Source organism: Aythya ferina (assembly GCF_964211825.1).
Source record: "Aythya ferina genome assembly, chromosome: 12".
NCBI classification, from domain to species: Eukaryota; Metazoa; Chordata; class Aves; order Anseriformes; family Anatidae; genus Aythya; species Aythya ferina.
Genome location: NC_140308.1, coordinates 56836 through 70084, shown reverse-complemented (window position 1 = coordinate 70084; position 13249 = coordinate 56836). Strand labels below are relative to the sequence as shown.

General features: G+C 42.0%; 1 protein-coding gene across 2 annotated transcripts; it reads right to left on the bottom strand.

Annotated features, from left to right (window-relative positions):
- Nucleotides 1-1678: 1678 nt before the first annotated feature.
- GABARAPL2 (GABA type A receptor associated protein like 2) lies at nt 1679-13245 on the bottom strand. Of its 2 annotated transcripts, none has more exons than XM_084532943.1 (4): nt 13033-13245; nt 12640-12695; nt 7325-7497; nt 1679-2014 (listed from the first exon to the last, which is right to left on the bottom strand). In XM_084532943.1, the coding sequence occupies exons 1-4, from the start codon at nt 13064-13066 to the stop codon at nt 1933-1935; spliced, it is 345 nt and encodes a 114-aa protein (XP_084389069.1). In that variant the 5' UTR covers nt 13067-13245; the 3' UTR covers nt 1679-1932. The 2 variants fall into 2 exon arrangements, with proteins under 2 accessions (XP_084389069.1, XP_084389068.1); XM_084532942.1 differs by lacking the exon at nt 1679-2014 and adding an exon at nt 4755-5327.
- Between the last annotated feature and the right edge of the window lie 4 nt (nt 13246-13249).

Genomic DNA, 13249 nt, shown 5'->3' with positions numbered 1-13249 from the left:
TTTGGTATCTTACTGTTATTTTGGATTTGAAAAATGGGTACAGAATTTCTCAAAACAGCTTTTACAGCCAACCTACAGAGCTGCATAGGGGACTGAACAGTTGATAGCAGAGATCGTGTTACAGAAGATCTATTTATTGTGGGAATAACAACAAACTTGAATTGTGTGTGCGTAAGCCTATCCGCTTAACTCCAGCGCTGACATTCAGAAAGACCAGTTGAATTGGTGATGGGGAAGACATTACATGTGTTTGTAAAGGGCAGAGGATTATGGAGAACGGTGACTTGCGTTAAGTCATTGGAGGCTGGAAGATGGCCAGCTGCCATTGCAGATAGGCCACTGGGTGAACTGCTAAAGACAAATGGTAGCAGTTACCATCACTGAGCAAATAGCATCCCAAGGGCAGAGTCCTGTAGTTTAACTAAAAAGATAACCGGTAAATTTCCAGGCTCCTGAAATTTGCCTCTGTCCTTCCTTGAAATCTTGCAGAAACTGCTCCTTAACATGCCCAGTTTCCCTTCATTAATCGTCAACAAGGTCTGAAGTGAACCTGCCGACCAGACTGGAATGTTTCCAGTACCTGCTCAGCTGCAATATTAAAATGGATTACATAAAGCTTAGTTGTTCTGCAGTCTTGGCATCAGACTAGTTGTGAGATAAGCAGTTACATGATGTAAATTCATTTAAACTGATGGTTAACAAGGATGAGCAAACAATTGGTAATTGGAACAGCAGAGTTTATGAGGGCAGCAGGATTTCCAAGGCATGTGTAAAATGCTCTACAGAGTGTCTTTTTATCACCCAGATACATGCTTGGCTATCCCAAGCTAGTACAGGGACTGATTGTTCCTATTTGCTAGAACAAAGAAACTGTAATCCCTAATTTGTATGGGATGCCTTTAACAGCTTTGCTGTTGCAGAAGTTATTCTATTCTCAATCACAATAAGAAGGTTGGGCAGACAGCCCGCTCATTTTAAAGGAAGTCAAAAGCAGAGCATAGGAACAAGTACTTGTCCAGGTCTAAATTAAACTATCAGCCGTTTGAGCTTGAAGCTAAAATTTCTTGAGACTGTGTGGTAGCATCTCTCTCTCCCTGAAAAAGCAAAGTTCTCATCTTTGCAGTGTGCCTTTACTGCTCACCTCATGCTGACTGGAGCCCTTACTGTTCATAATACGTTCAAAGTAAATGGAAGATGGTTCAAATAATTGTCTGTGGAGAAACAAACTGTGACGCCAGAACAAGGTAGCTTTGTGCTAGTTGTTCACAGCTTTGCAATTAACCTAGTGAGCACAAGAGCAAAGGAAGAGCTAGGGCTGTGCTGCTGTGGGTGGAGCCAGGCTTCCTTCTGATGGTTAGAAACTACTAGATGGTTATGAAACCATGCCTGGAGGAAATGCTTGAGGTATAAGCAGGAAAACATTTGAGTGAGTTACTTACGAAAAGCTACTGTCAGTAAGAAGGAAAGAAAGGTGTTAAGAGTAAAATTGGCAACCAAATGCAGTTGAAAGGTTCTTCCTTAGAGTGTAACTATCCTGAGAATCTGATAGCATCATTACAAGCGCATTGCAGCAGTGGTGGTTTACGCGAAATAATTTTTGAGGAAAGACCATCTAAATTCAACTAGTGTTTGTTTCTTTAGATGACGCTTCAAGTAAGCTTAAGGCTATATAGAAATGTTACTGTAAGAATAGTGAGATGTTTATTCAATTTCTTCATTATTCAGAAGCGCTCAGAGGGTGGTGATTGGCAGCACAGAGTCCGTCTGGAGACCTATGACTACTGGTGTTCCTCAGGGGTTGATGCTGGGTCTGGTCTTGTTCAACATTTTCATCGATGACCTTGATGAGGGAATAGTGTCCACCCTCAGCAAGTACGCCGATGATAAAAAGCTGGGAGGAGTGGCTGACACGCCAGAAGGCTGTGCTGCCATTCAGCGAGACCTGGATAGGCTGCAGAGATGGGCAGGAAGAAACCAAATGAGGTTTAACAGGACCAAATTTGGAGTCCTGCACCTGGAAAGGAACAACCACATGGATCAGTACAGGCTGGGGGAGAAGGGAGAAGTACAGGCTCTTAGGAGAAGGACCTGGGGGTCCTGGTGGACGACAGGTTGACCATGAGCCAGCAGTGAGCCCTGGTGACCAAGAAAGCCAATGGGATCCTGGTGTGCATTAAAAGGAGCGTGGCCAGCAGGTCAAGGGTTGTGATCCTTCCCCTCTACTGTGCCCTAGTCAGGCCTCACATGGAGTACTGTGTCCAGTTCTGGGCTCCCCGGTACAAAAAAGACAGGGATCTCCTGGAAAGAGTCCAGTAGAGGGCCACTAAGATGATACAGGGCCTATGGGCTATAGGGTTTCCCCCCTGTGAGGAAAGGCTGAGAGACCTGGGTCTGTTCAGCCTTGAGAAAAGAAGACTGAGAGGGGATCTTTTTAATGTTTACAAATATCTTAAGTGTGGGACAAAGAGGGATTTGGCCAACTTCTCGGTAGTTTGTGGAGACAGGACAAAGGTCAATGGCCACAAAATGGAGCCCAGGAAGTTCCACACCAACATACAAAAGAATTTCTTCACAGTGAGGATGAAGGAGCACTAGAACAGGCTGCCCAGGGAGGTTGTGGAGTCTCCTTCTCTGGAGATATATGAGACCCGTCTGGACGCCTGCTCGAGGGAACCTGCTTTGGCAAGGGGGTTGGACCCAATGGTCTCTTGAGGTCCCTTCCAACCCCTACAATTCTGTGCTTCTGTGATTCATTCAGTGTATAGACTGAAATGCCTTCTCAGTCCTTAAGGGTTAACAGAAAAGACTATATGGGACCCAGTGTTCTAGACAAACTGCTTTTAATCAATTTACAAGACACACTGTCCTCTCTAAAGGAGAGGTATGCAGTTCAAAAGAAAATCTTTTTCTTGACATTTCAAGTACATTTGCAGATGTAAAGGAACGTATATGTTAGAGCCTTTATCTCTGCATTCTCTGGGATTACTTGGGTACCTGGGCTTCTAAAACCAAACTAATTAAAAATTACAGAGAAGTTAAGAGAGTAATTATGTTTGTTTTTAGAGGCTTATGAGGGGTATTCCAAAAGTCACATGAATCATAACATTGGCAATAAAACCTCATTTTTCCTTGTTTTGGTTAGATATATTTGTGCTAGCATGTAATTAGTTTTCTTGTGCAGTTGTGAGGGCTAAGGTATGTTTTCTTATTAACAGCTAGCAAAAAAAGATAACCACCAAACTTAATACTGTAGACAAACTGTGACATTTCAGCTCAAAGAAAACATTTTTCAGCAGAAAAATGTATTAAAAATCACAGCTGCAACCACTCTAAATTTGAATCAAAATGTTTTGGAGTAAATGGTAATAGTAAGTCCATAGAAAGGGACGGAACGCATTCTGGAAAGAAACGGACGGAATGTTAACTAAGGCATTGCTATACATTGCAGTACTATTTCAAATAATGAAAGGCATACTGAAATTAACTGCACATTCTCAGATGTATTAAGCACATACAGCACTGCTACTCTGACAAGTCCAAATAATACTGTAGTATCAGTGTTTCATAAGCTCCTATCTCTTCAAATGTGGAGTCATTCTGCCAGCACCTCTAAAACCTGTAGTGCTGAACACAATTCCATGCATAAGGTGGCTTCATGAGAATTTTAGTCTAATATGAATTTGATTTAAGCTTACAGAGTGGTAACATTTCCAATGTGTCTGGAAACACTGTAAAAAATAAACTCTTCTACACCATTTAGCATGAAAATCAAGTGATACTTTTATTAAGAACCTAAACCGTAATTAGTGATTCCTTGCTGATTCACAAACTCCGGAGCAATGCTACTCTTCCAACCCGGTGTTGTCTTTTCATATCAGAGCATGAACTCCAGTACTATGCACTTACATGTGGTTTTGTTTGTTTATGCAGTCTTGTAGTTCAGAGCCACAAGCTTGCCTCTGCCTCTTAAGTAGAGGTAGTCATGTAGCTATGGTAAGCCAAATTGGAAGGAAGTTGAGAGCCTCATGAGTAACAGCTTTTTTGGTTTTATGGCAAACCTTTCTGTTTTTGCTGTGCCGTGCCACATGCTTGAGCGAAAGTGCTCATAAAGTATAGGAACAGATCTTGAACTCTTTATCTTGCATGCAGCATTTCTAAGTCTAGCTGTCCATTTCAAGCAAATTAAAGCTATTTTTTCACATACTTGGTTCTGTAAATTCCTTACAATACCTACCAAATTTTTGGTTGGAAAATACATGTATATTTATGTAACTAACTGTAACACAACCACTACTGTTATTTTTTTTTTAAAGCTGCTCATGCAACTGTTTTAATCTGAACTCCTTACCAGTTATTTCTCTCTTGGCCACAACTTCATGGACAAATTCTTCCTTCCTGTTCTTCAGCTCTCTGGTTTTCTATTTGTATCGTTCCTTCTTCAAGATGCCCTTTCCTTATGTGCTATACTTTTTTTCACCTAGGTCCTGCATTCCAAAACCCAACAGTATTTATTCCTCCGCTTATAGGCTGTGCGCTGGCCTGGCTTTTAAACTCCTGATTACATGTAATAGTGCTGAATCTTTTGGTCTTAAGAACTAACAGATAGCTTTTTGTTTATTCCTTCTATCATCAGCAGCATCCCAAATGCTGAGAAGCAGTACAATATCTAGTAAATAATGTAAGCAGTTGTATGCTATCTAGTGAATGATATATAACTGTGGCCAAAGTGAAAGTAAACAAATAACATCACTGTCTGTTTGTGGTAGGAATTTTTATTGTACTTTGTTATTTGAGAAAGGAGAACATACTTCCTTGATTCAACATGATCAGCATCTTGCTACTGCTTAGGATAACCTAGCAAATCCAGTGTTCCCAATACTAATTCAATGTTTTTATTTTTCATAAATTAACTCCTTAAAACAGAATAAATGTGCATTCTTTTCATGTTCTAGTAGCTCCACTACTTTGCTTTATTATTTAATCAATGCCATTAAATGCATCCCCTAAAGAAGTGAGGCTCTGCAAATCCACAGCCATGAGAAAAAAACACACTTTTTTTTTTTTTTTTTTTTTATAATTTAACAGTCTAATAAAACAAGACCTATAGATACATTAGGAAATAAATCAAGTTACAAATACATGTATATAGAAGAAACCTACGTGGATGTCAGAACAGAAAATGATCAGCTATTTACAAGATACACAGCAGGATGGTATAGTAGCCAAGACCCAACATTCAGAAACCAAATGTGTTCTCTCCACTGTAGGCAACATACAAGAATCCATCTTCATCCTTCTCCTTCTCATAAAGTTGTCCCATAGTTAAGCTTGAAGAGGGAAAAATGAAACAGCTTGCTTGGATCACGACAGTTGCAAATGGTAACAGAATCTCACATAAAGATTAATAAAAGCTAAAATTAAGTCTTATGTATAAATTAAAACACACACACACACACAAAAAAAAAAAAAGTTGACTCCTGATTTCACAAAATGATCCTGGGCTCCCTGCAGGACACCTAGATTTCTGTTTCTTGTGTACCTAATAAGTACATCTATGAAAATGCTTCCTTATTTTTATTAGGAATTACTCACTGGATGTATTTCAATTTCTGAATTGTATGTTATTGATGCTGGGACTAATAGCAAGATTAAGAGCCTGGTAGCATCATCCTTCAATGCAGCTGAACTGAAACCTTGCTGCTTGTGTGAAGAACCTAATTTCTCTCTCCATATACTGTAGTCTTGAATGTTCAGATGGTCTTAAGTTCACCAAACTTATGCTGCTTGGACTGTTTCTCCGAGGTCCAGGTTGTTTGGAGGAGTTAAAGCTTTGTCTTCTGTATTGTTAAAAAGTGATGACTTAAAATAGTGCTATTACTAAAATGTGTGGGCAATAAATTCCATGCTAGCTAAAAGCTAGTGTTTTTTTCAGTGGATAAAATTTTGAATGTCTGGACTATTTTTTTTTTTAACAGGATAGGCATGTGGCCCTTCACAGTTTAAGTAGTCTTTAGTGGGATGCTTTACTGTGAAAAACAGTAACAGAACCAAGCAATTACTTGGCCAGTAAATTGTTCCAACTATCTGTGAACCACAGATGAAACAGGCAGTTGACTTCAGTCAGGTGCACAAGTGGTGCTGCTTCTGCTCACCTTTGACTTCCCAAGATTGTTTGAGAAAAAACTAGTGAACTGGAAGATGCAGACTGAATGTGAGTGATGGGGAAAACAGTCATGGGTTTTTACCCATAAGAAAGGGATGCCACATGAGAGGACCTGGAGAGAGTTGCAGGCAATACTAGAAATAGAAGGAAATTGGAAAATAGTAGATAAACTTCTGGATGAGGAGAGAAGAATGGCAAGAGTTAGTGGTCTATGCAATAAATTTGTCCTACAAGAGAAGTAGCCATTGATCAATAAGATTTTTATCTGCTAACAAAAGTTTACATTTTTCCATTAGCTTGAAGCTTCAGCGCCCTGTATTTCCAGCAGAGATGAGAGATCTCATCATTAATGTGAGATTAGATAATGTGCTGTTTCTTTTCCTTTCCTGTTTGTTGCTAGCAGTTGTATAGCACTAAGAAGATGGCACTAATGCATTCCTAATGCTCCCAGAAGAGAGAGCATAGAAAAAGGTTCACAGGTCCCTATTGTGTATCATGAATTAAATAAAAATATTTCTAGCTGAGTCTGGACAAGTTACCTGGGAGTACTGTTACAAAGGTAAGGGTTAGTAAGAAAAATGCTGCATCTAAGCCACATAATGTTACATGCTATTCCTTCAAATATTAAAATAGCTTGTATAGTAAGTAGCTGCTGCTTCTATATATTATTCTGTATGTAGCAGGCAACCATTGCAACTTATTCCAATACACAAGCAATGTGAAAAACCTTTCTACAGTCATTTTGCATTTCATGCTTATATAAAAAAAAATATAGTGTCATTTCTTTGTGAACTGACAGAGGTAGGTTAATGTTTTTTTCAGAATAATTTATGGTGTTTGCTTTTGAGCACTTAACATGCAACCTTTTTGTTATACTGAGGATTATTTGCCATTGATGATATCAGTGTTGTTCCTACGTTCAACCAAAGATATAATGCCAGAGCTTACCCTCTTGCCATGAAAGTATTGATAATACATTTTGTAGTCACCTTTCCTTTAAGCCTAGCTTGAGAAACAAGATATTTATCACATATGAGGGGGGGAGGGAAGCAGTGAGATTTAAATTGTAAATATGTGCCTTCTAAAAATCACCAAATAAGCCTCAAAAGGAGTTAATGTCCCTCTGATATGGTTCTGAATACCAAGTGAACAGCCTCTTACCTAGACTGCGGGACAGTCTTATCTACAAAGAGGAATATTGCCTTCTCGGAGGGCAGCTGAATCCTCTTCCTGATGATCCACATGAACTGGGCCACAGTGATGTCAGATGGAACTAAGTACTTCCTCTTGTCAATATCAACAATCTGAGATCCTGAGACCTTCTCCACTATGACCTGTAAAATATAAGCGTGAAAGTGAGGCTTTTCTATGAACAGAAGGCTTTGATAAATCACCTGCTCTAACCAAAATCTATCCTCTTTTTAGTTTAGAGATGTTACTCCTTGTGCTGTTACTGCACTGCTTGACAGAGAGTCCTTCCCCAGCTTTCCTGCAGCCACTGGAGGGCTGCTATAGGGTCCCCCCAGAGACTTCTGTTCTGCAGGCTGAACAAATCCAGCTCTCCCAGCCTGTCTTCACAGGAGAGATGCTTCAGCCCTCTGATACAACCTCGTGGCCCTCCTCTGGTCTCACATATTCCTTCCAAATGTATTGGAGTCATGAAAAAATCAACAAGACTGCAGTACTGGTAAATCAGCAGTGGAAAGTGATACGGAGGACCCAGGGAACTACAGGCCTGACCTCGGTGCCCGGAAAGGTGATGGAACAGGTCATCTCGAATGCAATCACACAATGTAGGTGGGACCACCGGAGGATCAGGCCTAGTCAGCATGGGTTCATGAAAGGCATGTCCTGCATGACCAACCTCATCTCCTTGTATGACCAGGTGACCCAGCTGGTGGATGAGGAAAAGCATCTTGATGTAGTCTACCTAGACTTCGGCAAGGCCTTTGACACAGTCTCCCACAGTATTCTGGAGAAGCTGGCAGCCTATGGCTTGTACAGGTATACTCTTTGCTGGGTTAAAAACTGGCTGGATGTCCATGCCCAGACAGTGGTGGTGAATGGAGTGAAATCCAGCGGGAGAATGGTCACCAGGAGTGATCTCTTGTGGTCAGTGTTGGGGCCCATCCTCTTTAATATCTTTGTTGATGATTTGGATGAGGGAATTGAGTGCACCCTCAGGAAGTTTGCAGGTGACACCAAGTTAGGGGGAAGTGTCGATCTGCCAGAGGGTAGGAAGGCCCTGCAGAGGGACCTGGACGGGATGAGTCAATAGGCAGAGGCCAATGGGATGAGGTATTCAACATGGCTCAGTGCCAGGTTCTGCACTTTGGCCACAACAACCGCATGCAGCGCTACAGGCTTGGGGCAGAGTGGCTGGAAAGCTGTGCAGCAGAAAAGGATCTAGGGACAATGATAGATGCTCACCTGAACATGAGTTGGCAGTGTGCCCAGGTGGCCAAGAAGGCCAAGGGCATCCTAGCTAGTATCAGGAATAGAGTAGCCAGCAAGACCAGGTACGTGATTGTCCCCTTGCATTCAGCTCTGGTGAGGCTGCACCTCGAGTACTGTGTTCAGTTTTGGGCTCCTCAGTACAAGGACATCAAGGTCCTGGAACATGTCCAGAGAAGGGCTACAAAGCTGCTGACGGGTCTGGAACACAAGCCCTGTGAGGAGCAGCTGAAGGGATGTGGGATTGTTTAGTTTGGAGAAGAGGAGGCTCAGGGGAGACCTTACTGCTCTCTACAACTGCCTGAAAGGAAGGTTTAGGGAGCTGGGGGTCAGCCTCTTCTCACAGGTAACTAGCAATAGGACTAGAAGGAATGGCCTGAAGTTGCGCCAGGGACGGTTTAGGTTGGAAATTTAGAGACATTTCTTCTCAGAAAGCGTAGTCAGGCATTGGAATGGGTTGTCCAGGGAAGTGGTGGCGTCACCGTCCCTGGGGGTGTTCAAGGAAAGGTTGGACCTGGTGTTTAGGGACATAGGTTAATAGGTGATATTGGCAGTAGGGTGGTGGTCTTGAAAGTCTCTTCCGACCTTAATGATTCTGTGATTGTGAAGTCCACTCACTCACTTTGTACATATGCTGCTTATTTTGTCTTTGTCACTATCTCATACACAGAAAGTGGCAGTCATTGATTGAAATTTTGTGTTACATAGAACTGTAGTCTGCAAGGAGCATTCCCTATGCTCTTTTAAAATGTTATATGATAAAATAGTAATCCGCAAACCAAGAAGTAAAGGTTTAATACATACACACCACTTCTACCCATCAAACTTAACTGTCTCCTCTGAACAAAGCCCCAAGTCATTCCTAACACATGACAGAACTGATTGCCTTGATATGGAATATAGCAAAAGGGCAAAAAAAAATAAAATAAAAAAGTCATCAACACTAAAGCAAAAAACAAACAAAAAAATCAGTACTAAGGTAAGAGGGAGAACCACCAGCCTAGTCTAGAATCTAATGTTTTTGACTTCACCTGCTGTTCACAATCCTAAGATGCCAAAATGTCTCTTAGGCTTCTATGTAAAGCATAACTTGATTCACTATTTTTTAAGTATTTTGTATTTATCTGTGCAGTGTACTGCACCATCACAGAATATGTACCAATATCATCACACATGTACCAGGATCTCAGAAACTGTCATGCTAAGTAGAGCAGCAGCCATACTGTAGATAACTTAGTGCAGAGCTGAAGAGACCACGTTATATCTGAATGTAGTCAAAATTCTGATAGAGTTGCAGTGTAAATTGTATAATGTAAGGTTCTAGTTTGCCATAGATCCCATGGTTTGTTTTTTTTTTTAAAAAGTGTTTTGCTGCACAGCTTTTGAATTGTCATCCACACTGTCTGGGTTTGCATAATTAATCTGGCAATAATTATTCACCTCCCACAGTTAGGCACTAGGCATTTTAGCCAGGCTGTATGATGAGTCTAGGCAGAGAAAGGAATGCCTGCAGCGTGCCCTGGAGTACCAGTTAGTCTGCCAATGAAGCCAGTTGAGTGCTCCACCAGATTAGCAGAAATGTGCTGTGATGTGATCTTGTCTGTATGCTTCTGACATACTAAACTTAAACTGAGAAATGATCCAGCAGTATATGTTACGTATGATATTATCAACAATACGATTACAGCATCAGTTGGATGAAGTTACAGGATGACAGGGAAGCCATACTAATGAAATGTTGGTTTTAGCTATGTATGAGTTATATATGAATAAGAGCCAGATGGGATACACAGACTTGGAAAAAAAGATGCCTATGTTAATCACCATTTTAGAATGTCTACAGACTCAGGTTTGCAGTAACATACTGATATTTTTCACTGGACAGCAGAAAAAAAAAAAAAAAGTTTTATTCTGAATATGCGTAACTGAGCATACAGTTCTGAGCATACAGTTTGTTCTTCCTTATTATTGTTGTCTCACTGATGCTATTCTCCTGTGTTACACTGAACTGACATTACACTATCTTACTTCATATGTTAGGAAGTTAAGAAATTGACCACAGGAAGGCAAGACAGCAAGGTGGTCACAAACAAAGCAAAAAGCAACATATGGGAGGAAGGTGAATTAAGTATAACTTATGGAAAGGACCTGAAGAATGCAGTATGTGGGGAAACAGGGCTGACAAGAGGTTGCTGTGCCTCCGTTGCTTAGCTCTGCACTCCTCATTGCTACAGCATACAGTTAAGGCTCGAGTAAATTTACAAAATACACTATGATCTGGAGAGGGTTCTTTTATTTGGTGCTGTCTACAGAAACAGGATGGTACAGTAGGTGGCCCTTGCAATTTAGTACATGGGAAGGGTGAAGAAGACCAAGACCAGACTGAAAGGAGCATTCAAGCTTTAACATCTGATACTTTAAAAAAAGAGATTGCAATAATCTACCAGGCATTTTAGCTTTACAATGCAGAAGCTGTCGTAATTGGAAGTCAAGGCTATTGGTGAACTGCTTCTAGTAAAACTTGCAGATACCTCTAACCCTTGGATCATGTGATGCCCAGGCAAATTTAAAATAGCAGTGCTTAAGAAGCATGAGTGTCTTTTCAACTCCCATTTTATTTCTAAAGGGTCCAGGCTAGGACAGGGGCTATTCATATGGTATCTCAATACAGCTTAAGATGTTTGAGCTACTGAAATATCTACAAATCCATGGAGCCAGAGACAGCAGCTGAGAACTGCTCTGAAGGTCAGAACCCTCTGACCTACATCATTCTGGATGCAGACTACAGACTGGAAAGAAGAAAACATGCATTAAGTCTGAAAAACACTTTTGATCACTAAATGCAAAAGAATGTATATTTGATACCAACTACTTTGTAAAAGTTAGGTGTCTCAATCTGAAACATCATGCAGATTTTTTTTTATTTTCCTAGACAAAGCATCACAATGGACTTTGAGGTTTAATTCTTGTATCTATTTACACATTGCTATCCGTTCTCGATAAAGTATCACGTAATTCTGACTCATACTATGAGTTCCAATGTCTCTCTTTTTCCTCTAGGGTCGTGAAAGATATTCTGGAAATGCGCAAAAGTATACCTGTAAAGATATATGGTTATTAGCATGCTACAGTCTGTATTAGGTAGTTGGCCAAGTGGAAAATAGCAAGGATTGGATGAGCTTGCCAGACTACAACTGGAGAAGATGCTGTGACTAGGTTTGATTCAGAAAGAGGGAAAGGCAAAATGGTTAGAGGTCTTATCTCTGGTCTGTGCTGTCTACTGGCTAAGGTACTTACGTAGAGGTCAGACAGGAATGTCACTAATTGGCATGTGATCAGATGGAATGTGGAAATTTTACTCTCAAGTATATTAGTTGAGAATGTGAATGTGTTGCTAGATGTTACACAAGAGCATGAAGTATGGTCATTTCACTGACTGAAACATGATAAAGGGGGTTACAGAGTGAAGAAAAGTTATTTGCTATTTAGCAGGCAGCAAGTATTAATGCAGAAAGGAAAAGTCACCACTTGCAATGGCTTTTCAAACAACAGAGTTTACATGAGGTAGGTTCAAGATCAGATTGCTTACAGGTGGATATTAAATAAGGGGAAAATTACAAAACTCATCTAGCCATGATGGATGACTGTCAAGGTGTAATAATTTATTCTCTCCCTGGCACAGAATAAAATCTTCAAGAGACTGAAAGCATAGGGTCTTTACTGAGAATATAATTGCTATTAGAAGAAACCAGGACACTCATAAACCATAGACACGTGGTGAGCATTCAGAAAGTCAGGCACTGTTGCTTACTTGAGAATACGTGTAGGGGTAGAGGAGGGAATGCTGAATTAGTTAAATGTGTTTGGAGCCTCTTTAAAACATCTATGTCACAAAATGGAAGATGAATACACGAAAGATGAATTTACGTAGTAGGATCTGGTCAAAGAAGAGAAGGCAGGATGGGAACAGCTTATCCATCTTCGCCTCTAAGTACCGGAATGAAGATGGCTTGGTTACTCACCGGGACACGGTCAGGGTATTTGGCTCGGATTTTTGCTGACTCGACGCATCTGTGCTCTGTGAACAAAACTCGTAATTAGTCATTGGGATGGTAACAGTATCTATCACCGGTGTCCTAGGCAGAGCCAGCAGCGCTGCAGACATGGGAGCCGGTGGGGGCTGCGGCCGTCCTGCCTCCCTGCGACGAGACCCCAGCTACTCGGGGAGACCGTCCCCGGTTACCGCGCCAGCCTTCGGCGAGGGCCGCAGGGGGCTGTCCGCCCAGAGCCGCGACGACCGGCTCGGGGGCTGCCCAGGGCGTACCGAGTCGGGAGGCCCGGGGTAGATGGCGACGCAGGAGACGGGGCGGCGCAGGGCCGCCGGCGGGCAGCACCGGGCCCGGGCCCGCCCTTACCCAGCGCGTGGTCCTCCTTGAACATCCACTTCATGGCGCGGGCCGGGCAGGAAGCGGAGCCGGCGGCGGCGAGGCCCGAGTGCGGGCGGACAGGGACTCGTGGCGGGCGGCGGGGCCTGTCGCTGTCACGGTCCCTGTCACGGTCCCTGTCACAACAACAACAGCCGCGGCTCGGCAGGCGGGACTTCCGGTCGGTTTCCTAGCAACCGCCCGAAAC